At 59.5% G+C, this 27,128-nt stretch overlaps 1 protein-coding gene across 1 annotated transcript; it reads right to left on the reverse strand.

The window, feature by feature from the left end:
* On the reverse strand, window positions 1,063-24,788 carry CSNK1G2 (casein kinase 1 gamma 2). Its single transcript, XM_018050405.1, has 12 exons — window positions 24,562-24,788; window positions 9,752-10,183; window positions 3,808-3,848; window positions 3,613-3,682; window positions 3,388-3,536; window positions 3,058-3,292; window positions 2,899-2,984; window positions 2,729-2,813; window positions 2,481-2,629; window positions 2,295-2,378; window positions 2,103-2,209; window positions 1,063-1,974 (listed from the first exon to the last, which is right to left on the reverse strand). Exons 2-12 carry the CDS (start codon window positions 9,933-9,935, stop codon window positions 1,920-1,922), a joined length of 1,245 nt encoding a protein of 414 aa, XP_017905894.1. The 5' UTR covers window positions 9,936-10,183; window positions 24,562-24,788; the 3' UTR covers window positions 1,063-1,919.

Below are 27,128 nucleotides of genomic sequence, written 5' to 3' on the forward strand. Positions count from 1 at the left end.
CTCCTCCCCAAGCCTTTTCTCTGATCTTCCTTGGAGCCTCACGCACCTTAACAGTTTACTCTTCATTTCTAAATAAAAATTTCACTTATTTTTACCTTTGCTTCCCAAATCTGATTGGCTGGCTCTGGGTCCAGTTTTTGAGTCTGTCCTTCATGTTTGAATTTCTGATCCCAGGTGGTTTCACACCTTCCACTGCTGGGAGAATCTCGTCCATCTCAGGGCCCATGTTACATTCTGGGGAGTCTAGGCCTCCTGGCTGTGGGGGTGGGGGACCTCTACCCACCTTGGCTGGCTGCCCCCAAGGCCCAGCAGGGGTGGGCGGGAGCCAGGCTCCTGGAGGAGCTGCGCACATTATTTCATGGGCAGGACACTGCATGCTGCAGGCCTTCCTCTTGCTGTCAGTGACTTGGGGCCCCTGTGAAGCTGCTCCAGGAGCCACTACGATCTTGGTCAGGCCAGTCAGAGGGCAGCATGGCCGGATCCTAGTGAGGGCCCACCTCCTGGCCTGCAGACGGCCACCTTCCTGTTGCATTCTCCAGAGCAGTGGTCACTCTTCCTTTCTGTATAGGGACCCTGGCCCCATCCTGGGGGCCCAATCTCCTAAGACCGACCCAACTGAGGGTTTGGAGCAAACTCTAGGCCCCCAAGAAGGCATTTCCTCAGCCATTCCAGGGCTCCTTGCTTTGCTGCGGGGTTCACTTGAGACCCAGCCATCCAGACACAGCTGAGGCCCTTCTGCTCCTGGAAGGGAATCCGTCTGAGTGGGGGTTTCAAGTGGACTTGTGTAAACTGGGGCAAAGTTCCCCATCCTTTACATTTGTATTTGCGGCTCCTCTGTTCTCACTGTGATGTAGTTAACTGATTTTCCACTTGCCCCCAATAAACCAACCCAGTTATCTCACTGCAGTTCTCTTACCTTCTTTCCCACCTCCATTTCTCCTGAGCAGCGAGTTGCTACTCCCTGGCTCCCTCCCCATAGCGTGTGCCTCCCTTCCAGACACCCAGCCGTGCGTGTCCCTTCCCAGACACACCCCTTTGACAGACTGGACACCACGCTGGGAATTGGTTTCATTTTCCTTTATTTTTTTTAAAAAAGCCCCTAAGTTCTATGGCTTCCAGGAAGCATCAGAGAAACGGAAGTGCCATTTCTGTACACTTTGTAAAGCCAGACCTAGACGCACGCACCGCGAAGACGCCCCAGCTGCTCTGCCCGCAGCTCGCAGCCCCAGGGGACCACTGGGACCGCACTGACGGGGCTGCCCGCTCCACACACACCTGCGGGGCTCAGACGGGCTTTAAGGCGCTTGTCTCCAGGCTCGGCCGGCAGCGCGGAGCGACACAAAAAGCCCGCACACGCGCCGCCCACGGGCCTCGAGGTGGCTGCCCCCAGCCCAAGTTGAGGCCGGCGGCTCCACCGACAGGTGCCAGGACCCCTGAGGGCCGCGCCTGCCGGCCCAGGCTTTGGTGCAGCATTTTGGTTGGGGGCCGCCCCCACCCCGCCTTCCCCTCCAGTCTGGGGAGGCCCAGGGTGGGCTCACCCCCGGCAGCAACGCCCCGCAGCGCCCCCTCGAGAAAACGGCCTTTGGATCGAGGGAGACAAGCTGGACTTTATGACACTAACGGGCGGGCGGTGGTGCCGGCGGCCGCTCTACTCACTCAGCAGACGCGGGCGGGGGCGCAGGGCAGGGCAGCCGCTGTGGTTTCTCTTTTCCTTGTTTTAAATAGTTAATGCTCTCGGAGGGGAGGACTAGACACAGGTGTAGAAATCTCGGCCCAAGTCTTATGTGAGGGTCGTGACCCCGCGCGGGGGCGGCAGCGCTGCCGGCCTGCAGTCTGCGTCCGGCTGTGGCCAACGAGGCCGTGGACAAGCTGGCCCCGGGGGGCTGCAGCGGAAGGATTCGGGGGTCACTGCCCTGGGGTCACTTGTGTCGCTGTAGCGATTTTCTCTTTCTCCTTTTGAAGAAACAGCAGCACCTGGAAGGGGGACGCAGGCTGAAAGGGGGCACAAGCTGCGCAAGGGGTGAGGGTGGAGGAGGAGCAGCAAGGGTGCGAGGGGGCAGACCCAGAACATCCCTGCTTCCCAACCCAGCTGCGGGCCTTACTTTGTGTCGTCAGCCACCTCCACCTCTGCAGGGGCTGTGATGGGGGCGTTGGAGTGCCCGGCGGTGGGGTCGTCGGCATTCAGCTCCCCGTTGGTGGAGTTAAGTGCCTGCAGGGGGCGGGGAGTCAGGTGGGCCCCGCCTGACACCCCCCCAACACACACACTTTGGTGCGGTCCTTGGCCTGGCACTCACCTGGTTTTTGCTGTAGAGCAAGGCTTTCTCTCGAACCTGAGGCTGCGCGGGCAGGTCAGAGTGAGCCGTGCCGATGGGCGTGGGCTGCAAGGGAGCGAGAGGCAGCTGAGGCTCAGCTGGGGGCCCCCGCCAGCCACCCTCACCTACCAGGGGCCCCTCCCGTGCCAGCCCCCTCCCTCCACGTACCAGGGGCTTCCCGGCCCAGTCGTACTCGTAGTCAAACACGAAGCCGCTGCGGTCGAAGAGATCGGTGAAGAGCTTGCGCAGGTAGTCGTAGTCCGGCTTCTCAAAGAAGTCTAGGCGCCGCACGTAGCGCAGATAGGTGGCCATCTCCTCTGCAGACACCAACAGGGCTAGTGGAGGCCCGGGGCGGGGGCACTGGGCAGGGGTATGCAGAGCAAGGGGGCGGTGGTACATGGGGAGACGACTCTCACCTGGGAAGCTCTCACAAAGCACCTCGATGGGCGTGGCCCGCTTGGTGTCCCCGATCTTCTGGTAGCGTTCCTTGAGCGTGTCAGCCTGCAGGGGAGTGCAGTCAGCACTTTGGCCGGCCTCCCCACCCGCGGGAGACCTCCGGCCTGCCCACTCGGCCTGGCCCACCCACCTTGAGCCCCTGCCAGGGCAGGCTGCCGCGCAGAAAGTACATGAACATGTGGCCCAGCGCCTCCAGGTCATCACGGCGACTCTGCTCTGCGGGGGACAGCAGGTCAGCACAGCCCTCCCAACCACCACCCCCTGCCCGGCCCACACACCACTCACTCACCCTTGCCCAGGTGCGTGTTGATGCTCATGTAGCGTGCCGTGCCTGTCAGGCTCTTGTGCTCGCGGTACGGGATGTGCTTCTTGGTCTCGGGGTCGATGTACTCCTTGGCCAAGCCGAAGTCGATGATGTGGATGGCGTGCTGCCGCTTCGTGCCCGGCCGCCCCACTAGGAAGTTCTCCGGCTTCACATCGCGATAGATGAGGCTCTTGGTGTGCACATACTCCATGCGCGTGATCTGCCGGTGCGCGGGCGGTAGGTAGGCCTCAGCCCGCTCTCTGCGCCTCCCACTTCCGCCCCACCCCGCCCCTTCCGCCCCAGCCCGGCCCGCACCAGCTGGATGGCTATCATGAGCACCGTCTTGAGCGTGAACGTGCGGTCGCACAAGTCGAACAGGTCCTCTAGGCTAGGCCCGAGCAGCTCCAGCACCATGGCGTTGTACTTCCCACACGGGCCGAAGTAGTAGACCTGAGGGACGCCCTCTGCGGATGGAGGACACAGACTAGCGCGGCGCCCAGGCAGGCTCCCCCAGCTCCCCCACGCCCGGCCCTGGGGTACCTGCGGCGCTGAGCTGCTTGTAGAAGCGGTACTCCAGGTGCAGCTGCGGCGCCCGGGACTTGATGGGCTCCTGGGAGGGACAAGAGGACGCGTGGGCGGCACGCAGCGTGCAGTCCTGCCCTCCTCCCGCCCCGACCCTGGCCAAGCCCATCGGGACAGCTGCCGCTTGGGGATAGGGGCAGGTTTTGGACTCACCAATTTGATAGCTACGTATTCATTTGTATAGAGATTCTTTCCTGTGGGAGAAGCAGCACATCAGGCCTGCGGGACTTCCAGCCCATGAGACCGCGCATCTCCTGTTCCCCTCACAGACCCCCTTGCGCTGGTCCCCTCCTTCCCAGTCTGGGAGGGAAAAGGATGCCCGCAAGGGGCTCCCCCCGGCTGTGAGCACCCTCACCCATCGCCATCCCTAGGCCAACCCTGCCTCCGCCCACTGGGGGCTGCTCCCCTGTCCTCAGCGGGATCCTTCCCGCCAGCACGCCCATGCACTCCAATTTCTCCCACCTAGAAGAGTGAACACAGAACAGAGTCCTGGTGACCCCAAGGCCCTTCTTCAGCTCCGGAGACCTGGAGGAGACATCCACACCACCCTACAACCCGTCTCTGTCCCCAGATGCTCTCTGAGCCCCCATCCATCAAGCCATTTGACCAGCACTCTCCCCTCTCAGTTCTAGGGACCCTCGAGGGAGTCCCCCAACCCGCGCCCTGCCTGTAAGTCCAGATAGTTAAGTTGTGAACATCTGCTGGACAAGGCCCACCCCACCCCCACCCCAATCCCCCCATCCCCTGCCGTGGAGCAAGGGCCCCAGGGCCAAGAGCCCCTTCCCCAGCCTGAGGCTTCCTGCACAAAGCCCATCGGGAGGAAAGTAAACCTGCATCCTAGGCTTAGAAACTGACATGCCTGGGGCAAGAGGTTTCCCCTAGCCCCTCACCAGCCACCTGGACCTCCAGGTGTGCATTGAGAACCAGCTATAGTGCTCAACCTCACAAAACTGCAAACACAAAAGCTCCAGAACCCCTGCCCAGGCCAGCTTTTCACCTGCTAGTTCCCACCCTTGGCTGAACCCCAGACAGCACCCAGGGGTGGTGGCCTGTGTGCATACCCAGCAAGCTGCTGCACCCTCTCTGCCCCTCCCAGCACCAGCTGGCCACCCTCTGGGGCCTGAGTGCCAGCAGGCCCCATGGTGTGCTGTGCTCCCAGAAGACCTCATGCTGAATCACCCCGCTGCTCCATCTTGCTTCTGAGAGGGTCCAGCATGGGAAGAGGCCTCAGCTAACCCTCCATCCCCCTGCAGTGGGACAGTATGAATGCCCAAGGTGCTGGGCCCACCTGCCCCACCCATGGGGTGGCTGAGACACCAGTGTGTAGAACCACACAGGCGGAGGCCAGCGCCCACATGCCTGTCAGTCAGCTCCCTCCTCCCTCAATCCTGGGTCTCTCATCACTGTGGCCCCCGCCTGGGGTCTTCAGCTCAGCCCCTGCTCCTCCAGGGCTTCAGTTTCCACTGTGGTGCACAGTCAGCTGGTCAATTTCCCCAGAGACCTGACAACATGGCCCCCAGTTCTGCAGAGGAATCGCGTCTTGGGAATTAACTTCACAAACGCAGGACTCTGTTCTGCGTTTAGTGCTCAGCGTAGTGCGCATACCACCTTCCTTAGGTTTATCCTGGAGGCACCTGGAGGGTAGATTTTTAAATGTTTCTTTTCCAACTGTTGCTCCAACGGAGAAATACAGCTGATTCACGCTGGTACACCCAGCAGCCTTACTAAACTCACTCCCTCCTGTTTACTGAGCAGCTACTCTGGCCTCCGCACACGGACAGTCAGGCTGTCTGGAAGGGTCACGGCGTGTTTCTTCCTGTCCCATCTTTCCACATTTGGTCCGTTCACTGCCGCTGTCAGGAAAGGGTACCCTCTGGGACCCCTCCTGCAGCCTCTATTCTTCCATTCTGATAAGACACCCATGGGCAAGGAGAGAAAGCCTCCATCTAGTCCTGGTTGTTAGGTTTTGAGTAAAAAACAGGCATGCCTCATGTCCCCCAACATTTTATTATGAAAGCTTCAGATACAGCAAACGGGAGAGCTGGGTGCACAAACCCTGCGCCCTCGCCGCCAGGCGCGACAGCTCGCGGTCTGCTCCGCTCTGCCGCCCAGATGCACGGTTGTCACCTGTTCTCTCAGATTCGTCTCAAAGTTGTAGACCTCAGTCCCCTGTTCCCTAAGTACTCCCGCCTACAGACCACCTTTAGTCCGTACTTAGTCCCTGTCTTTCCCTTGGGAAGCGATTTATCATTGAAGAGCCCTGCATCTGATGAGCTCTGTGCCACCCCACCCCGTCAGGACAGAGCGCATCCCACTCACCTCCCAGAAGAGGCCTTCCTTCAGCAGCGCATCACTTCCTGGCCAGGTCTGCTGGCTTGCCCTGCCCTCCACACCCCCAGTCGCCTGGCCGCTGGCTCCTGCGAGGTGTCTGTCTGGATCTCTCGCCCGGTTTTAATCGTACAGCCTGTCTTCTGACTGAGCTATACCCTTTTCCTGTGCTGCGGACACTGGCATCTTGTCCAGGGGTGCTCTGCAAACAGTACCTCCCAGTATGCAGCTCACCTGCCCCTGCTCTTAATAACACTTCTGGATGCTTAAACTTCGATGTTGTCTAACTGGTCCCTTCCAGTAAATGGTGATCTTACTCTATGTCTTGTGGTAGAAACCTCATGTTTTGCCATTTGCGAACTCTGGGGTTCAGCTGAGTTGAAGGTGAATGTGTGGTCTGTGCACACGCACACGTGCATGCGGGCATCTAAAGTCCGTGGTTAGAGTCTCCTCGTGGACCTCAGGTGTTCTGGGCTCGGCAGAGGGTGTGAAGAGCAACAGTCTGCGAGGCATGGTGAAGAACAACTCAGGGGGGACACTGTGAGCAGAAGGGAGATGCCAGGGGCTGCCCAGGGCAGGAACGGTACAGGCACTGCATCCAGGGCATGGAGACTCCCAGAGCTCCCCTGCATTCGGCGGGAAACCCAGAGCGCCCATATATTGGGAGGGGGTGACTCCAGCCCCTAAATAATGTCTGCTCTTGGGCCAGCCTATCAAAGTTGCAAGGCAGCCCCTCATGGGTTCAAGATGAGTCCCCAGGATGAAGCATAATCCAGAACTCACGGGTGCTACCCACATTGTCCAACACATCAAACATCAGTACACATGTGAAAAACGGAACAAAACCGTAAGAAGGAAAAACAGAATCAAAGGGACCATAGACCCTGGCGTTTAAAATAGACACTGCAGACGGGAACCTCCTACACTGCTGGTGGAAATGGAAGGTCGCGCGGCTACTGTGGAGAGCAGTATGCAGGTTCTTCAGAAATCTAAAAACAGAGCTGCCATATGATCCTCCAATTGGGCATATGTCTGGTGAAAACTCTAAATTCAAAAAGACACATGCACCCCAATGTTCACAGTGGCACTGTTCACAGTAGCCATGACAGGACATGGAAGCAACCTAAATGTCCACAGACAGATGAGTGGATACAGATGGGGTACATGGATACAGTGGAATACTATTCAGCCATAGAAAAGAATGGAATAATGCCATTTCCTGGTGGTACAGTCAATAAAAATCCACCTGCCAATGCAGGGAACACAAGTTCCATCCCTGAACCACAGCTACTGAAACCATCCGCAACGAGACACCACCACAATGAGAAGCCAGTGCACCGCAAAGAAGAGCCCCTGCTAGCCTCAACCAGAGAAAGCCTGAGCACAGCAAGAAGACCCCACAGAGCCAAAAATAAATTTTTAAAAAAGATGAAAAAAGAAATGTCTATATATGTGTAACTAAATCACTCTGCTGTATGGTAGAAATTAATACAACATTATAAATCAACTATACACCAATTAAAAAATGGCTACTTTAAGTATATTCAAGAATTAAAGGAAAAGATGGGCAAAATTAACAAACAGATGGAAAAATCTCAACAGAAAAAATAAGAGGAATCAAATGGAAGTGAAAAATACCATTGTATGAAATGAAAACTGTCAGTGGATGTGCCTATTATAGATGCTGCAGGAGAGAAAAAAAAAGGGTGACCATACAATAAAGAAACGCAAGCTCTCCAGATTGAAGAAAGAAAACAGGCTGGGAAAAAACTTGAACTTGAGGGACCTGTGGGCTAGCATCAAACACTCCTGACAGGCTTCTCAGGTGGCTCAGTGGTAAAGAATCTGCCTGCCAATGCAAACCCCTGGTCCAGGAGGGTGCCACATGCCACAGAGCAACTGAGCGCATGGGCCCCAACTGCTGAAAAGCTCGCACCCTGGAGCCCGTGCTCTGCAATAGGAGAAGCCGCTCAAAGAGAAGCTCACACACCGCAACCAGAGTGTAGTCCCAACTCACGACAGATACAGAAAAGCCCACACCGCAAGAAGACCCAACACAACCAAAAAGAAACAATTAAACACCACCACCACCACCACCCTCCTGACCATGTGTGACTGGAGTATGAGAACGAGAAGAGACTAAACAAAGGTAGAAAAAATATTTGGGGAAATAATGGCAATCCTTTCTCAAATTTAATGAAGAAGTGTGCAGATCCTACAAACTCAATGAACCCCAAGCAGGATAAACAGAAAACCATACCCAAACAAGGCAGAATCAAAACCGGAAGCCAAAGATGAAAAGAAATCTTTGGGGGCTTCCCTGGTGGTCCCTGGGGACTCCACTCTGCAATGCCGGGGATACCAGTTGATCCCTGGTCAGGGAAGATCCCACATGCCATGGGGTGACTAAACCTATGTGCCACAACCACTGAACCCACGATCTTAAGCCTGAGAGTTGCAAATTCTGAACCCTGCACACCCTAGAGCTTGTGCTCTGCAACAAGAAGTCACTGCAACGAGATGCCCATGCACTGCAACTAGAGTAGCCCCTGGTGCAGGAAGAGAGGGCCTGTGCCCAGCTTTCTGAAGACCCAGCGCAGCACCCCCCAAAAAAGAAAAGAAATCTTTGAAAACAACCAGAAAACAAGACAAACGATACACAGAACAAGGCTCGACATTAGTCATTGCGGAAAAGCAAATGAATTCCACATTAGGCACCATTTCACACCCACCGACACGCTAGGCAACCCGAAGTGCAGAGGCGGCTGCAGGACAGCCAGCGCCCTCCCGCGCAGCCTGCAGGGTTTAAACAGGTTCCCCGGTTCCGGAAACCAGTCTGGTGGTCCCTCATAAGCACTTACACTCTAGAACAGCGCCCGGGGCGGTTTTATTCACAATAGGACAAAAGAAGAGAGGAACCCAGAGTCAATTAGGCAGGCGCAGGCAACCACGTGACTGAGCGGCGGGGGCGGGCGGGGGCGGGCGGGGGCGGGCGGGGGCGGGCCCGGGAGCAGCGTCGACAGGGCTGGTGCTCCAGTCCCGACCAAGCTTTACACACGAATGGCGCAGCACCCAACACAGCGGTGTTCTGTATCTGGGTTTCGGAGCAACAACCGAACCTGGATTCTTAAAAGGCATTTTCTGCTGAAATTATCCAGACCTGTGAGATTCAGGCTGCCGCCCCAAATGCCAAGGGCAGGAGCCGGGGGTGCGAGTGCGTGCGCGTGTCCGTGAGAGCAGGAGCAGACGCTTACTGGGCAGCAGGGCTGGGTTTCAGCCCCTGACGGGCAGTGGGCAGTGCTGGCCAGGCTGGAGGGAACCCAAAGGAAGGGAGGGTCTGTGTCTCCCACCCACACCCCTGCCATCAGCAGCCTGGCCCCGCCCTTGAACCTGGAGCCCTAGAGCCAGGCAGCGAGGCGCCGGCCCCACTCCAGTGCCCTCGCAATCTGCCAAGGTACAGACTCTGGCCGGGCCTCTCCACCCAGTCCCATGGGCCGCCGAACACATTTGACACTGGCAACAACAGCCACGAGCTGGGCAATGACCACCAGACAGGGACTTGGGATCGCCCAGAGCTCAACCACCAAGGGCTGTGTAGGATATGCTCCTTGTCCTCCGCTCTGCCCCGTCGGGTACCATGGGCCAGGAGCCCCCAGCACAACTGCTCCTTCCCGGGGTCGGGGGGCAGAAGCCCCACGCACTTACCTGTGTCCCGTCCCTACGACTCCCACCGCCCCCGGGGCCCCAGACGTGATCGCACGGGGCTCACCTAGCCGGAGCTCCCCGAAGTTGCCACAGCCTATCTTCTTCCCGACCCGGAAGTTGGGGCCCACCATCAGGACCCCCGAGCTGGTCCCCGAGCTGCGGACGCTGTGGCTGGCCCGACCGGCGGCCTTGGACATTCTCCGGCCCTCCTCCGACTCCCCTTTCCCTCCTTTCTTGTCAAAATCCATAAGTTTGTGGTACCCTGGCCTCTCCACGGTGACTCAGCTGCCGTGCAAATCCGGCTCCACGGAGACCTGCGGTCGCGGCGGCTCTTCGGGGCTAACACCCCATGGCGCCTGGCGCGCTCCGGCTAGTGGGACACGGGCGCGCGCGAGGGCCCGGCCGCAGCGCTCATCTCGGTGGCCTCCGGGTCGCACACGGGGGGAGGACTCATGCTGCTGACGGGTCCCGGGGGCTCAAATCTCGTGGCTCTCGCCTGGAGGAGAAACAGAGGCCCGGGTTAGGAGGACACGCGCCTCCCCGCCACGCATGCCGAGGTCCAGAGCACAGCCTGGCCGGACCTGGGACTGGGCGTTCACTGCTGGTGGAACCTCCTTCTGGAAAGATCTCTGACGCACTGGTGCAACCTGGAGCCTTCTGGGGGCTGAGGGATGGGAGGTTCAGGCCTCTTGAGAATCCCCCGTGTTGCCTGCTGCCTGCCCCCGCCCCGCCAAGGGCTGTAGGATGGCTGTACCGGCAGGGGAGATGCCCAAACGAGTGACCAAGGCGCCGCCCCCCACCCCCCACCCCACCCCGCGGCACTGAGCCCTAAGAAGAGGACAGACGCAGAGCAGTACATGCAGAGGCCTCGGAGACAGGCCCCACCACTGACATGGGGTCTCCAGAGACGCCCCTCCCTTCCCCACCCAATGTCCAGGGGACATCGAGGTCCCTGGGTCTTGTTCCAGGAGCTCGTGACCCTGTGGTTAGGTGGGTGACCCACTGCTGCAGGACAGAAAGCAGGCAAGGAGGGGCTCCAGAAGCCAACACCAGCCTGGCTTCATTTGGCCCAGCAGCCCCCTGCCTTGACAGGGCTGGCTGGGCAGTTGTAGCTGGGGTGAGTCCGGCCTGGCCTCGCCAGTACAAAGCTGGGGTTGTGGGTGGGATGGCAGGCACCCCCAAAGTCCCCCAGGTTGCAGGAGAAGCAGCCCAAGCCAGGGGGTGCGGACACACAGGGCAGGTGCCCTGAAGCAACCCAGGCTGTGTCTGTGGTGTGGGCTCCTCCCTTCCCCACCCCTCCCTACACCCTGTGCAGACCAGTCACCCTGTGTCTCAAGAGGAGGGTCTCCCCTGCCAGCCATCCTCTTTTCTCAGCCACAGTAACTGCACCCTCCAATAGGCCCTCACTGCCTCCTGTTCTCTCACACCAAAGTCACAAGAATCTCTCCAGAAAGAAAACACTAGCATCCTCTTCTAACACCTCCCTAGCCCGCCTCGGCCCAGACTGGCCACTGTGAGGCTCACACCTGTGCCCCTCCCTACCAGGCACTCAAGGGCTGGCACCTGGTAAAGGCCACGCCCACTTAACAGCCAAGGGGAGGGGAGGCAAGGCCAGAGCGTACCAACACCAGGGCCCTAGGACTTCAGCAGGATCAGCTCTGTAGAGCCTGGTGCTCCAGCCCCTAAATGGGTGTTCACACAGCCTCCAGCACTGATGGACGGAAGGGCCAGGCAGCCCCATTGTGTCACTGATGGCACAAGTGCCAAGAACAGGCCCCAAAGAGGGGACCCCCTGGCTACGTGCCCAAAGGCAGGACCACAAGCTGGTAGGACTGAAGCTGGGGTGCTCACACACACGTGTACACGCCAGTCCCCACTCAGGCACAGCCCAGGAGAGTCCCAGACAGGCAGGAGCCCGGGCTTCAGGCCAAACCTCACTGCTTACAGACGGCAGCACCCACACTTCCCAAACACATGAACAGCGTGTACAGACAATCCGACCCCAGCCAAGACCCGCGCACCCAGCTCCACCGCTGCTGGGGTTCCTGGCGGCCACATGCACCCCCGTGCTAGGGCCCAGCCTGGGGCCGTGTGAATGCGGCTCTTACCAGCAGCAGCAAGTGCCGCCGCCTGAGACCAGCGCCCTGGCACCTGTGGACAACACACCCATCACTGGGCTCAGGGGTGCTGGCCTGGCCAAGCAGCTGCTGCTCCGCCTTGACCTCCCATCTCCATTGGTTGCCCTTGTGGGAGACTGGCCGGAACCACTGCGAAGCCAAGGGGGCACCAGACAGCCCGGCAGGAGTGACCGGAGGGAGGGAGGAGCCTGACCGAGGAGTTGGGGCCTCAGGACAGAGCAGGCTGCCCACCCCCCTGCTCCATGGGCTGGCCTCCACCTCCAGGGGCCACGCTGAGCCCCATTTGCCCACAGTTCTCTGTGGGGGAGGCTGTTCAACCTCAAGGATTTGGGAGTTAACTGTGAACAGCTGCTACAAATTTACAAGGAAATAACTATATTAAAAACATTAATATGTAGTAGAGAGCAAATGACTGATAGGGACCTACAGTAGAGCACAGAGAACTCTACTCAGTACTCTTCAATGACCTATATGGGAAAAGAATCTGAAGAAGAGTGGGTATGTGTAAACCTATAAGCGGTTCACTTTACTATATACCTAAAACTAACACAACATTGTCGATCAACTCTACTCCAATAAAATTTAGAAGCAGACAAAACGGCCAGCAAGCCTACTGGGGTGGAGACTGCATGCTTGGTTCTGAGCCCCTGGGACATCTTTATTCACATCTGGAGAGATGACCACAGGGCTTACAACCCCTTCCAGAGAGGAAGATCAAAGGCTCCTACTAGACCTTGGTTTATGCTTGCAAAGTTGTGCTACAATCACCTCTGGTTCCAGAATGTTCCATCCCCCAAAAGCGAGGCCTGTTCCCATCAGCAGTCACCTGCCTCAGCCCCTGACAACCAGGAACCCACTCTCTGTGTCCGTGGATCAGCCTGTTCTGGACATTTCCCACCAGTGGAATCACACCCCGCGTGTCCTGTGTCTGCTGCTCTCCTGAGCATCGTGTTCTCAGGGTCTGGCCCCATGGTAGCGAGTGTCAGGGCTTCTCTTCTTTCCATGGCTGAGGGATGCTCCTGGGTGTGGAGGGACACACTCACCCACGGAAGGACACCCAGCTGTGTCCACTCTTGGGCCCTGGTGAACAAAGTGGCTACAGTGCTTCTGCACTGTCCCCCTCCCGGGCACTACCCACGGCTAGAATGGCAGGGCTGAGGGAGGCTCTAGCTTAACTGCTGGAGGAACTGGAGGCTGCCTCCCGTCAACTGGCCTGCTCCTGGAGCCCTCCGCTGCCTCGGGGTGGTTCTGATCTGCATTTCCCCAATGGTCTCGCTCCACCTCCAGACACACGCCTTCCCTAGCACTCCCTCCCTGCACCCAGCACCAGACACACTCCTGTGAATCACTCACTGCCTGTGGGAACAGCACCCACAGGGGATGCGCTGAAGGGCTGAGGGTCTTCACAGGGAGGCAGGACAAGGGCCTTCCCACCTTGGGAGGAGGTGAACCCGGAGCCAGAGTGCAGCCTGGCTCAGAGCAGCTGGACACCCGACTTCATGGGAGTTTGTGCCCATGACTCAGTAACACGCCAGTGTGGGATTCCTGTAGAGCGAGCCCATGCCCTGCAAACACCTGGGTACCTCCTGCTCCCAGACAACACACCTGCACAGGTGACCCTCCTTTCTCTGAAATCCTGCCAGATTCCACAAGTGGATACCGAAAGCCCCTTACCCCCAGATGGACACTCATGGTTTCCTGCCAGATTTTCTTTCCTGTCAGAAATTAACTAAAACACAGGTCCGTGCATGCAACCCCACCCACAAAGGTGCACCAGAGGGGGCCATAGAGCCCACAGGAAGCTCAGAGACAGCAAGGAGACGCTGGCATTCTCCTGTCTCCTTGCCCGAGGACACTGTGGGCACTGCCGCCCGGTGCCCCTGTCCACAAGCGGCTGAGGGGAGCGTACGGCCGGGGCAGGACACTGCAGGGGACGGAGTTCACCCAGGGGACGGAGGAGCCATGCGGGGAAGTCTGGAGGGACAGCGGCCCAACCAGGAAGACCAAACATGGGAACAAAGTAGGGGAAGGGACGGCTGGAGATTGGGCTCGACTTCCTGGCAAACAAGATATGGGTGCGTCCACGTCGATGGAGGAATGCTGGGCAGGGGCCTTGCAGTTCCCCATGCCGCTGCTATGACCTACTCATCCCACACAGGCAGGGACTGAGGTCTGGGTCCCACTTTGTGCAAACAGCTTTTATGGGGCAGCATCACCAAAAATCACTCTGCCCCAACAACACACACAAGGAACCCTCCAGGAGACCTCACTTCCCTGTACTCCAACCCCCAACTCTCCCGGAGGCCCTCCCCAGTCAGCAGCACAGGGCGCCCACCCCCAGGGTCCTGCCCTGACTCCATTCTGAGCCATGACCCCTGCTCTCAGCCCCACCCCGAGATCCACAGCAGCCTTGTCACCTCTGTCTGGCCTCGAGCTGCAAACCTTTCTGAGCCCGCAGAGCTGCCTTCTGAGAGCCGCAAAGCCAGGAGACTTGCGCCCTCCGGCTGGCTGGGAAGTCACCAGGTGCAGGACGTGAGGCCCAGGGTGGGAACTCTACCCCCGCAGCCCCTCCTCCAGCGCTGCCTCTGGGTAATGCCCAGTGCCTACTCTAAGTGAGCCTTTGCGCCAGGAGCGCCATGCTGGCCCCCATGCCGTGTCCCTGGGGTCCTGGTGTGCAGCACAGGGACAGCAACCAGGCCTGAAACTAGAAGCTGTGGCGGGTGTGCTGCCCCTGCCCGGCCCCCCAGCCCACATGGCCCTGACGAGACACCAGAGGCCCGCCTCATCCGTCAGCCCCTGGACAACAAGGCAAGCGTGTGGCCACCATGAGGTCACCGCCTGCAGGGGACAGTGGACACCAGGAGATGGGTGAGGAGCCCAGACCCTGACCCTCCAGCGATAGGACGCCAGTGCCCACTCACCCCACGAACAGCAGCTACCACCCGCCATGCCACAGGGGTCTTCCTGGGTCCTCTCTTGGGACCTCAGAGGGGGGCGGCCAGAGCGAGTCACCCACTGGCCTGTAGGGCGCAGGAACGAGACAGTGGACACAGGACTAAAAGCAGAGCAAACGCTGCCAGGAGCTGGAAGCTGGCAGGTGCCCCGGCCCACCTGGTGAACCAGGGAGCGGGTATGTGTGATGTCAGCACAGGCGCTAAAACTCATGGGGGATGGAGGGACCCAGCCCTACACCCGACCCGAAAGCAAGCCAGTCTCACCCCACCAGCATGGCCCCCAGTTCCTCCCAAGGGCACCCAGACTCACTCCTCACTCCGGGAAGGCCCCCCAGGGACACCTGACTCTGCTCAGGCCCTCGTGGTCAACTTAAGCCCCAGGCAGGCAGGGCTCCCAGCCCACCCCCAACCCCCCCAGTGACCCCTGGCCTGCCTTCCAGCTCAGGGGGCTTACCTGCTGCGTTCTCCTGGGGGTCCTCCATCTTGTCAGGGCCAGGGCCAGGCCCCCTGCCAGGGGCCCCAGGAACCCCCTTCTCTGACCGTCTCCACCCAGTGATGTCACAGTCCCCGCTGACATCACGGGCACAGCCCTGGGCCAGAGTCAGGATGCATCTGGAGGGGTGGCAGCAGCTTCCCTCCTGGGGGTGGTCCCACCACACACTGCAGGCTCTGCCGGGGAAGCCACCTGGGAAGCGCAGGGCTCCAGGGCGATTCTGGCCACAGCCCCCCTCAGGCACCTCCAGACACACACGTCCCCCTCTTCAGGCTGAGCCTACTGACTTGTGTAGGCAGGGCCTCCCTCCAGGAGTCACCCAGGTCCTGGGTCCCAGCAGCCACGGGCACCCCACGTGCCAGGTCGTGGCATCCACGCACGTGGCATCCCCTGAAAGGGACCCAGGCTCTGGAGATGCGCCAGCCCAGGGGCCGCAGCCTGGAAGCCTGAGATCACCAACAGGTAGTGTTACAGCAGAGAGAAAGGGAGTGGGCTGAGAACGGGGACCAGACCCCAGGATGAGGCCAGCGTCCAAACGATATCAAGCAGAAACAGCTCACGATACAGGGATTTACAGACAGCGGAACACAAGCCTGGATGAATGGGAAAGGAGGGGGCATCGCTGGGCAGGGGCTGCAGCAACCCCGAGGGAAAGGCCCTGTTCGAGGACATGCAGGGTTCATTGAGAAAGGCAAGGAAGACGGTCAGAGCTCACACTCGGGGTCATGAAGAGCAGGTGTGGGCAGATGCGCAGGTTCAGCCAAGTTACAGATGAGCCCAGAAGGATATGGGACGCAGCACTTTCCCTGCAGCTTTCCACGGACTTAAACACATGCATGACAAACCCCTCGGCCCCAGCCTAGCACGCAGCAGGTGCTTCCATGGGGTGGGGGGGTTTGCTGGATATCAGGAATGGGTGGGGCCAGGCCATGGGCATGCTGGAGTGACCACCCGCTCACGCCCTGGGCACACTTGAAAACCCCTACGACTGAGAGCTAAGAGAGAGACGCAGAGAAGAGGGATCGGGGAGGGACACAAAAGGTGCTCAAACCCCACGTAACGCCTGGTGAGAAGGGACAACTGAAGGCACGGAGCCGGGGCTAGGCGGCCACTCTGGCCACAGGTGAGAAGACAGGTACACATACAGAAATGGCTGTACCCCCACAGGAGAGCCGGGACTGGCAGAGCCCGGGGGCCTGGGGCAGAGAGGATGGGGGAAGCACCGGCCCTGGCTGAGGACGATGCACCAGCACCGGCCCATCAGCTGCGACACGAGCGACACTCAACTGAGGTGTGACCCACAGGGACCCCAAACTGATCCACAGACTCGCTATAAACCTAACACTGCTCTGAAACAAGAGTCTATTTAAAAAAACAACCCCCACCACCTCTGGCAGCACCCCCTCAGACCCCCTCTCCCTCTACATGGTGCCAGGTGGGCACACTCCTGCCCAGGACCTTTGCACCTGCAGCCCAGCACCCGCCCAGCCCCTCGGCCTCCACCACAGCACTCGCCATGCCGCCAGTCCAGCAAGCACCCGTCCCAGGGACACAGTGGGCGCCAGGCAGAGGCACGGCTGCTCCTTGGGGTCCACAATCCCCAGAGCAGAGCAGGGAGGCCAGGCGAGGCCCTGGCCAGTCAGAGAGAAAGATGGAGCCCCAGCTGAGCACGGGGCAGGGGCACGAGCCCTGAAAATGATGGAAACATGGGCTCTGGGGCCAGATGAGGGGGAGAAGCCTGATGACCTGCAAGGCAGCCTCCACGGTGCCCTGTGCCTGCCCCACGCCCACTGGAATCCTGGCTGGCCTCTGCTAGCAGGTGCAAACTCTCCTGAGCTCAGAACAGTGCAGAGGGGGATGGGAGAGCTGGGCCACACCACCCTCCAGGGTGTGTGGCCTCAGCCCAGGGCAAGGGGCTGTGTGGGCAGACACGTGAAAGACATTAACGGGCCAGAGCACCTGCGGACCCACCAGAAAACCACATGCCCTGCCTCCCTGTCTTACTGGAGCTGGCTGAGCATCACTCACCCACCAGCTCCCCTGCTGGGGGAGATGGCTGCTTTAGTCTGGACGGGTCCTCAGAGATTGGCACATCCTAGACAAGGACCCAGCCCCTCTGCTCGGGACTGGCGGTGGCGGGAGGACTAGCACCCGCCCACCACGTGGGATCCCGTGTCCCAACTGGAGCCTCCCCAGACCTGGTGCAGCAGCAGGAGGGCCAGGCCAAGGCACAGGAGCACATGCCCCCGGGAGGATGGCTTCACTCCTGTGGGCACAGCTGGAATGGTCTCTCTCCCCAAGAAAGAGGAGACCCACAGCCATTCCCAAGGGGGAGCGGAGTGGAGCACAGCGAGCAGCCAGACCTGTGTGTAACACACCCATGGTGTGTGGGGGTTTGGAAGTATGTCACTGACGCCTGAACAGTGCCCACCGCCTAGATTCTGAGTGAGTTCTCAAAACTTTCCCACGCTTGGCCAAAACACCCATTTTCCTCAATGTGTGCGTGTCTTTTGCCCCTGAAAAACACCGACGACAGGATGGGATCTACGGCAACACGCGGCCAAGGCACCTGGCCTGTGGGCCTGCAGTCCCTCCCGGCACCCAACACACCTGCTCAGAGAGGCACCAGGATGGAAGACCACGGGCCGGCCTGAAGGTCCGAGACATCAAGGGGCAGGGCCACCCTGGCCCATGTCCTCCGAAGGGCTGGCGCTCCAGAAAGTGCAGGGCAGCGGGAAGACGGTCTTCCAGAAAATGGCCAGGGTTCCCAGGCTCGGAGGAGGCAGAGACACCGCGACCCAGGGTCAGACCCTAACAAAGGACAGGACACAGAACCTGGAGAGGGAGCCTGCGAGGACAGAGATCAACAGGACCCTCCTCCACAGGGCACAGAAGATGAAGCAACCACCATGGAAAACGGCAATTCCTCACAAGAGTCACCACTCAATCTACTCAGTATACACCCGGGAGAACCGAGAACACATCCACACAGACCTGTGTGCCCAGCACAGGCATCCACAGCTGCTAGACTCATGACGGCTACGAGGCCCACACAACCCAGGGAACACACGTGTCCCTCCACACGGGAGTGTCCTTCAACCAAGAAAAGGGGAGAAGCCCTGACACTCATTACCACGTGGAGGGACCCTGAGAACACGATGCTCAGTGAGAGCGGCAGACACAGAAGGACCCACAGGGTGTGATTCCGCTGACGGGAAACGTCCAGAACAGGCCGAGGGGCTGCGGTTCTTGAATTGATTTTGGTGATAGTTGCACAATTCGCAAATATACTAAAACCACCGAGGTCTCCTCTCCGGTGAACTTTATGGTCGGTGAAGTGTATCTTAATTAAAGCCAGTGTAGTGTGCGGCATCACAATAAAGCTGTCAGGAAGGGCGTGGGGCTGGGCGGCGGCCCAAAGGAGGGCTCCTCTGTCCAGTGTGGGTCAAAGTCCGACCCCCAGGCCAGAGCCACACCTCCCACTCCTGTGACAGATGCGGTAACCATTTCAGACAGGAATCAAGAGGTGTGCACCCACAGGAAGAGAAGCCAGGGAGAAGGCGGGGAGGGGAGGAAAGAGAGCTTGGTCTTCCCCAGCAGCGCTGGCCCAGGCTGAGGGGACACAGAACTCACCCACTGCTCACCCCGCGCTCTTCAAACCAGCCAGGGCGGCCACCCGGCTCATGCTTACCCGCACCACCCTGGGCTGCCCTCCCCACCCGAGCCACCCCGCTGGCCTCTGGCCTGTCTCTATCCATGAGCTGGCAGCACTCCAACCTTGGTCCCCCAGATTGGCCATGAGCTGGGGAAAAACCCCTGGTCCAGAGGCTGCATCACAATCACCAGGTGCCCCACCTGCCCCCAGATGCTGGCTGGAAGGACCACCACCTGATCGCAGAGGTTCCACTCCAACCCGCCAGCGCTAGTGCAGCCCTGAGCCCCAGACGGACGGGAAGAGGACGCCAGCCCGGGGTGGCCAGACGCAGATTAAACACCAGACGCCCAGCAGACAACAGAAGGTCAGATAAGCAACGAGTTAACCTTTACTGCAAGTGTGTCCCACACACCACCCGAGGTACGTTTATGCCAGGCAACTTTCGACCGTTTGTAGGAACTACAATTGCGCCTGGCGCCCCACGCTTTATCAGCAATATCTGGCTACGCCTGACAGCAGCACCGACCTCCTGGCAGGACTCAGTCCCCAGGGCCCTGATGTTTTCCTACTCAAGCTCTGTATTTGTTAAAATAGAGTGTTTCCAATGAAAACTTAAGCTTCCAAATGGTGATAAGCCACACACCCCCAAATGTGAAGGATGTAAACTATCTCAACAGTAACCTCTCACACCAACTACGTGTTTGGCCGTATCTCAGATTCCCCAAACTAAAGGAGATAAACCTGTTTCTTTCTGCTCTCTAACCAGTACACTGTCCACCATCCATGTAGCTCTCATCCTGTCCGTATCGGGGGCAGGGGCTGTGGGTCTTGACAGATATGTGTGCCTCCAAAAGACTCCAGAACACTTGCCCCCAGGGCACCAGCATGACCATTTCTGACTGGGAAGTTGAGGCCAGGGCGTGAGGCGCCAGGCATGCCCTACAGCCTGCCTGGGTTGGGGGCACAAGTCGGGAGCACAAGCCAGGGGCATGTGGGGACTAGCCAGGCTGGAGCTTTTGGGCCAAGGGTCTCATCACAGATTCTCCCTGGGCTGGCCACACAGGAAGCCCCAAAAGCCCAGCCACAGCCTGGAGACCAGAAAGAAACCAGGAGGGATCCTGCGGGTCACCCTTGGACCAGCCGGAGAGCGGCCTGAGGCAAGAGCGGGGGACAGTGCCCTGTGGGGGGACCTCAGCCAGCCACCACATCCGGTCCACAGGAGCAGTATCCCTTCTGACCTGGTTCCACAGACTTCCTGCTCCCGAGGGCAAAGGCAGGGGGCTTGTGGAAGCCGAGACAGGCTCAGGGAGGCCCTGAAATGGGTACCTGCAAGCCCCTCAGCTGCAGCTCACTGTGCACAGCAGGCTGGTGGGAAACCCCGAGGTGGGCACTCACTGGACCCGACTGCCTTGACACCGGGCAATGCCTGGACATTGTCCCAATGTGGCGGCCCTAAAGAATGACCCGCTCCAGCGCCCACAGGGCGGAGGGAACAGACCCGGCCTAGAGAGCATGTCCCTGCCTATAGCTTCAGAGGAAACAAGCCCATGTCCCGGGGCCGGCAGGTGGAGGGAGGACTAGGCCTGGGCAAAGAGCCCCACAACTGCTCCCTGCTGGTGTGAGAGCAGAGGCCGAGGCAGCGCACTGATGAAGGGCACAAGGGGTCCTGGAATCTGCCAGTGCCGCAGGTGAAGCCAAACAAGCAAAGGGCTGCCAGGCCAGTGGGTCTCTGTGGGCGACTCCTGGAAAGGTGTGGCCTAGTACACGGTGTGATCTGGTTCCTATAAGATGCCAGGCTCCCAGTGTGGGCCCTGGAGTAACCCCCAAGCCAATTCTAGAACCCTCAGGGCTCTGCACTCTAGGCACCAACCCCATCCCTCTGTTGCACCCTTCTTCTCTCTCAAAGCCCTTGGTCTTCCCAGCATTATCTCCCTTGGATTCTTCATCTCAGCCTACTCCCCATCCAGCTGCCCTGCACGCAGCCCCGCTGGGTCACCCACCAGGCTCCCAGAGAGCCCTGCCACGTGCCCATCAGCTGGGCCCTGGGACTGCAGTGAGCATGAGGGTTACTGCAAACACTCATCAAGGTCCCATGGAAGCTGCAGGTCCCAGAGTGAGCGACGCTGCCCTGCAACCTGGGGTGGGGACAGCCAGACCTCCAAAATGGGGATCATGCTGGAGCACGCCGGGGGTGATGTTTAAGCACAACTTTTTAACACTCTGAGGTGTGTCATGAACCAACATGAAGTCGTGACGCATGAGGTGTATCTGTCCTTTGAACAGTGATGCCGTGACCCAGGATGACACAGGACACGGTCTGCACCCGGGCACCCCTGGCCGCCACCTGCAGGAGAGACTTCTGTTGCCTTTCCGCTCCTGCAGAGGCACTGCGGGCGGGGGCGCTGGCGAGAGCAGCCCTGCCTGTGGCTCAGGCGCAGGGACACCTGGCGGGCGCCCCGACGCATGCACTCACGCACACACGTGCGCATGTGTTCTGCAGGCTGGATCTGTGCAGCGAGAGGAAGGGCTCGCCCTCCTTAAACTACCTGGCTTCTGCCACTCACTGAAAGGGACTTATAGGAAAGCTCCAGACAGCTGGGGAAGCCAGATCAGTGGACCATCCTGGGTGCTGAGGGGACATGTAGGGTTCTGAGAAGGAAACGCCGCCATTAACCCCTGCCTGAGAGTCCCACCGGCCATCTGTATGGACCCCCATATCACAAGGGGATGTAGGTTCTGCCAGGAGCTTGGCGGAAAATGGGCAGGACTGAGGGGCCGAGGCCAGAGGAGCCGGTCTTCCCACCCCCGGCCTCCTGCTCAGGCTGCATCCAGTGGGCAGAGATGGTCCTGAGGAGCACCTTAGCAGAGTGAAGGTCCTCCTCCTGGAGGTCACTTGGGCCTCGCTTACTCATATGTAGAAAGGGAGCTTGGGGACTTGCACAACAAGCCCCTGAAGTGCCCAAATAGGGTGCGGCAGGTGCAGAACTGCTCAAGGTTGGACTTTCTGCACCACCAGGCCTCGTTCCCTGACCAGGCAACAGAAAGAATCCTGACTCGTGGCTAGAGCACACCTGCTCCCTAGATCACAACAGCAAGGACCCCATTCAGGTATGAAAACCCCAGAAAACACCAGACACTGACGATGACCACGACCCAACCCACATACGCATCTCCTTTACAAAAGCCCTTTCCAGGGAAACCAAAAGTGCCCCCCACCACACTGACCTGCCCAACGCCCCCCAGCCCCACTGCCAGCTCCCTCCCCAGACTAAAGCCTTGTAAAGCCTCCCTGTAAGGCCTCTGTGGTCCTGGGGGGTGAAGGGGGGAGGTCTAGAAATTTTTCAAGACAGAGACCAAGCCCCACAACAGCCCTGAAGAGAAACACTGCACCTCTGAGGCAACCATGCCAAGTCCATCCGACGAGGCTTTCCTGGTGTCCCAGGCTGTCCAGGGGACATGCCCTGTCCCCAGGCACTGCCTTGTGGGGGCTGGGCCCTCCCTGAGCGCTACCCACCAGTAAATCCCCAAGGCTCAGGTGGCCCCGCGGCTGTCCGGAACACCTCTCAGCTAGCTGGCTTCCCCAGAGCTGGGATGAGCAGATATGACGCTTTCAGTTTATTAAAAAAAAAAAAAAAACCAAAACCTCACCTACTTCCTCTTGCAACCCAGAGGTAATTACTAGGTAGTCAGAAGGAGGAGGAGGTTCAGATGGAATCAGAAGCCACAGTTCAGAGGAGTCTGTGCTCACAGGACCTGCTGTCACAGTTCAGAGCCAGATGATTAGATGCCTGTCCCCAACCCGCCTCAGAGAAATGAGAGGGACCCAGAATCAGATGAGAAGGCCTGACAGTAGTGGGGTAAAAAACCAGAGGCTTGCAATACCCGCTGCAGACCTTGGGGTCTTGCCTATAGCTGGGGTGGAGGTCCAGCCAGCTCCTTCCAGATCTCCTTCCCTCTCTCCACTGCCAGATACAGCAGACACAACTGGCCCCCAAATCTGGGAGCTGCCCCCACCAGCTAGATTCCCGGCCCACACTCACCACCCCCATTCCATTCCTCAGAGGCTGGGCCCCAGATACCACCGCAGGGGTTGAACTAAACATCTGGGGCTCCAGAGACAATAAGATGGGCCAGTAAAGTCTTGTCTAGCCCTGTGTGTGCTGCTGAGGGTGCTACAGTCAGCCTGCCCTCGCACCCCCACCCCAACCTCTGCCTGCAGAGCCCAGAGCAGGCCACAATTCGGTTGAAACACAGCAGACAAAAACAAACTCCTGTTAACAACCACAAACTTCCCCCAGCAGCTCAGTCTGTTCCCTTCGGGGGCCACATCCAGCCCCCCAGCGGCTACCCCCTTCCCTATCAGAGCCATCCTCCCCTTCAGATTCCTGTTTCCCCACTCATCCCTCACACCCTGAGCCAAAGGAGCCCCTGGGGGGTCAGGAAACGCCTATGTCCCTCAGGGCAGGAACGAAGGTGCCCAGAAACCCCTCAGGATGGACGTGTGGACACCCCGGGAGCTCCAGACACTGGCCCAGCCTGGGGCTCCCGATGGAGGGGGCTGGGGAGAGAATGCTGGACTCCACCTACGTGCACGGAACCCTCCAGGCCGTTTCCTGCAAACAATGCCATCCGGAGGCCAAGGGAATAACCCAGCTGCCCAAAGCCGGCCCAGGACGACGCCCCGGACGTCAGGGCAGGGCTTTCTTTCAGGCCCCCAGCCCGGTCCTGAACGCCTCCCCTGAGAAAACTGGGGCAGAGGGAGCAGGGGAAGCGCAGGACAGGGAGGGGGTGGTGTGGCTGCCGGGCACGCAGACGTCGGCCCCCCTCCTTCATCTGAAGTGTTTCCGGAAAACAAAGCCGGTGGCGAGGGCGGAAGGGGGAGGCGCAGCCCGGCCAGCGCCGGGAGTTCCTGAGCGCCCCACAACAGGTCCCCCAGCCCAGACCCCTCCTGCTGTTCCCCTTTCCTGACCCCAGCTCCCCCGACAAATCTGCAGGGCTACAAAGGGGCGAGTGTGCGCGCCAGCGTGGGGAGGAGCGACGGGCCTAGCGGAGAGGGCTGGAGGGGTGGGAGGCCAGGGGGAGTGGGCAGTGGGCTTGAGCACTGGGGGCGGGGCGGGGGGGGGCAGTGAAGGAGGGAGGTGGGGTGGGGCTGAGGGACGGACAGGCCAGCAGTCGGGAGTGACGAATCCGTGGAGAACACTGAGGTCTGGAATGAGGGACAGTAGGGTCTGGAGTGAGAAACGGAGGAGGAGGGGAATAGTGAGGTCAGTAGTGTGAGGATCTGTAAGGAGTGAGAACTGGCAGGACCTGAGTTTGGGAGTCACTGGCAACGACAAGGTCTGGAGTGCAAGGGGGTGGGAATGAAGAGTTGGGTTGACAGTGTGGGGGTCACTGGGTTGTAGGGGCAGATGGGGTCGCCGTGGGGGGTGCAGTCGGGAGTGCAGGGCTTCACAGGAGCAGGTCCACATTGTGGGCGTCTGCGAGGTCCAGGGGTCCGAACTGCGGGGTGTAGGAGGTGCGGGGTCTGAGGAGTCTTCGAGACATATGAGTATAGGGTCTGGGGGTTCGTGGGGGTGGGGCAGCAGGGCCAGGACGCGTGTCCGCCGCCGCGAGCGAGGGCGCGCGCGTCGTTACCTGACAGCCTCTGCCGCGACCGTGGCCCCGCGGCCGGACTGGGCGGCTCGGGCTCCCTCAGCAGCGCTGCGCGGACCCCCGCTCCGGACCCTGTTCGCGCTCCGGCTCTGGCTCCGGCGCCCGCTTGGGTCCCCGCTCCCGCTCCCGCGCCGCCGCCGGCCTCCGCATGTTGGGCGCGGGCCGTCCCCGCCGCGCGGGCGCCCGGCTCGCCCCGGTCTCGCAGCGTCGCCCGCGGCCCGCGCTTACGCCGCCAGCGTCGCGGGGGAGGGCCCGGCGCCCACTGCGCAGCCGCGGGCGGCCTTGGGGCGCGCACGAGACGTCACCAAGGGCGGGACCGGGGCGGAGCGCCCGCCGCTTTGCGGCAGCGGGTGACGCCGCGCGACAACCGCCGCGCTTTGCGGCCTCTCCAGGGTGGCCGGGCCACAGCCCGCGGGACTACCGGAGGCCCGCGGCCGTGAGGACACCCAGGGGCTGGGAATGAACCGGGCCTGAGAAAGACCCGAACCGAGTCCACCCTCCCGGGGGGCGGGGCTCCCGCCGCCGACCCTGGCCCACCCCGCCGTTGCCATGGCGACGCGTGGCCGGTCGCCGCGACACCGCCCCACCGCGCTTCTGTGACGTCAAGGTCTCGCCACTTGACGTCACGGCCGGGCGGCTCCGCGGGGCGTGGTCAGCGCGTGGACCCGCCGACTTCCGGGGCGGGCGGCTGGAGTCGGGTTGGGTGGGGCTGGGAGCGGCGAGGGCTGTAGGTGATGGGCGGGCGGCGGGGCGGCGCTTCTCTGCGTCGTAAGAAGCGGTGACATCAATGAGGAGCCAAGGAGGGGGTCACCCAAGGTACTGGTTCAGCTGGGCCTTCCGGCCGAGCTAGGGACCTGGCACGCAAGCTGGCACTCAACAAGTGTGGTCTGCAGAGTGCTAGCTCATGCACCATGTCAGTCGGGGGTGACTGGCAAGGGGCCCGCAGTGAGACCCTGCTCCACCTGGAGCCTCTTCCTGCGGGGAATTTTTACGGTGGAGGGAGACTCATCCACTCTCGTCTTTATTAAGTGCCTGCTAGCGGCTCTGAGAATAGAATGGTGAACTAGACTGTTGCCTTGGCTTCCCAGCGAGAACTCAGTCCTGAGCCCGGGGGATAGACAGGACAGAGACTAAATAGACAAGACAGTTTCAGGTGGTGTTATAAGGTGGCTTGGATCAGAATGACCGAAGGGCAGACCCTAAAGCCAAAAGCTAGATGTGGCACATGGAAGGAAGATTTCCGTGGTCTCTGATTATCGTCCTGCTGTCCAGCAGCCAAAAACTGGGAAGAAGTAAACCTGAGGGGAAAGGCGGAATGGCAGAGCTTTAGAGCTGGTTCTGCCGCACTTCTCTTCAGCCCCCTTGTAATTGACACCTCCAGGAAGCCCAAGGCACGTGCCAGTGTTGTCCTTTCTCAACTGCTTCTCACCCTCTCCAACCTGACCCTTACCTTCGTTTCAAATCCACCTCCTCTACTAGCCATGCCAGACCAGGGACCAGATTTCTTGCTCACTGCTGTGCCCACACACAGTATAAACTCAGTCTGTGTGGTCACCATGTGTGGTTCATTTGTTATGAACAAAACAACCGACGACTCTAAGGTCCTTCCAGATTCTGGAGAGCTGGGAATTGTATTTCCTCAGACTTCCTGGCCCCATCTGTCCTCTTCACACTTGATGTTCAAAAAAAAAAAAAAAAATCTGCTCTCCAGTGCTCAACTCCCAGAAGAGTAGGGGGCATGGTAGCCTCTCCTCCAGAGGTGTTTGAGCCTTAAACTTGAGCGCCAGCCTTGCCTCTGTAAAATACAGGGTGGCTGGTGCAGATGAAAGACTGCAGAAAAAGCCATGACTGGGGTTGGGCCAGCCAGAGGCTGTCTGACTATGGGTAGGTAACTGACCCCTTCTGGTCCTCTGCATCTTCCTTTGTAAATTGTAACTAATGATACCCCATGCCGGTACATCATGGGAATCCATGGGTTAGTGAATAAAGAATTCCCAGCATAGGACCTTCTGCCTCACATGGACATATTTCTAATCACCTAGGATCTGTGAAAAAGCAAACAGGTTTCAAAGCTTCCTCTTTTTTTAACCTGCTTCAAATGCGGCCCACATGTTCCTGCTTCGTTTCAGCTTTGATCATGGACACCATTTGGGAAAGTTGGGATAGGGAAAAAAAAATACCCTTAGGGGCTCTGACAAAATAATAACATTGTAAAGAGGACGAGCTTGTCTCCCCATTGCCCCCATCCCTCAAGGGTAAGTCAAACAACATCCCAGCTTTCTAATAAATCCCGAACAGCTGCTGATTTCAGCAAGAAACAAACAGGAAGTACTCTCTTCTGTTCCTTTCACCCATGAAAGAGGCAGGTCCATGGAAACATCCCAGGACAGGTTCAGGGCTGCATCCTGGTTGTCCAGCTCCAGCACACAAACACAAGTTGGGGGGCCATGTGCTTTTGTTGAACTGAATGGAAATACCTCTCCCTATGGCCAGGTTTTTCCCCCAATGGGGCAGGGACTTGGACACAGATATTCTCATTGTTGAAATGT

Source organism: Capra hircus, chromosome 7 (assembly GCF_001704415.2).
Source record: "Capra hircus breed San Clemente chromosome 7, ASM170441v1, whole genome shotgun sequence".
NCBI classification, from domain to species: Eukaryota; Metazoa; Chordata; class Mammalia; order Artiodactyla; family Bovidae; genus Capra; species Capra hircus.

Excerpts from the sequence above, each read along its gene's own strand:
- CSNK1G2 (XM_018050405.1), bottom strand. The coding sequence starts at position 9,935 with ATGGATTTTGACAAGAAAGGAGGGAAAGGGGAGTCGGAGGAGGGCCGG. Across the intron at positions 2,814-2,898 it reads TGCCCTGGCAGGGGCTCAAG|GCTGACACGCTCAAGGAACG; the intron begins GTGGGTGGGCCA and ends ACTCCCCTGCAG. Across the intron at positions 2,630-2,728 it reads GCTTTGTGAGAGCTTCCCAG|AGGAGATGGCCACCTATCTG; the intron begins GTGAGAGTCGTC and ends TGGTGTCTGCAG.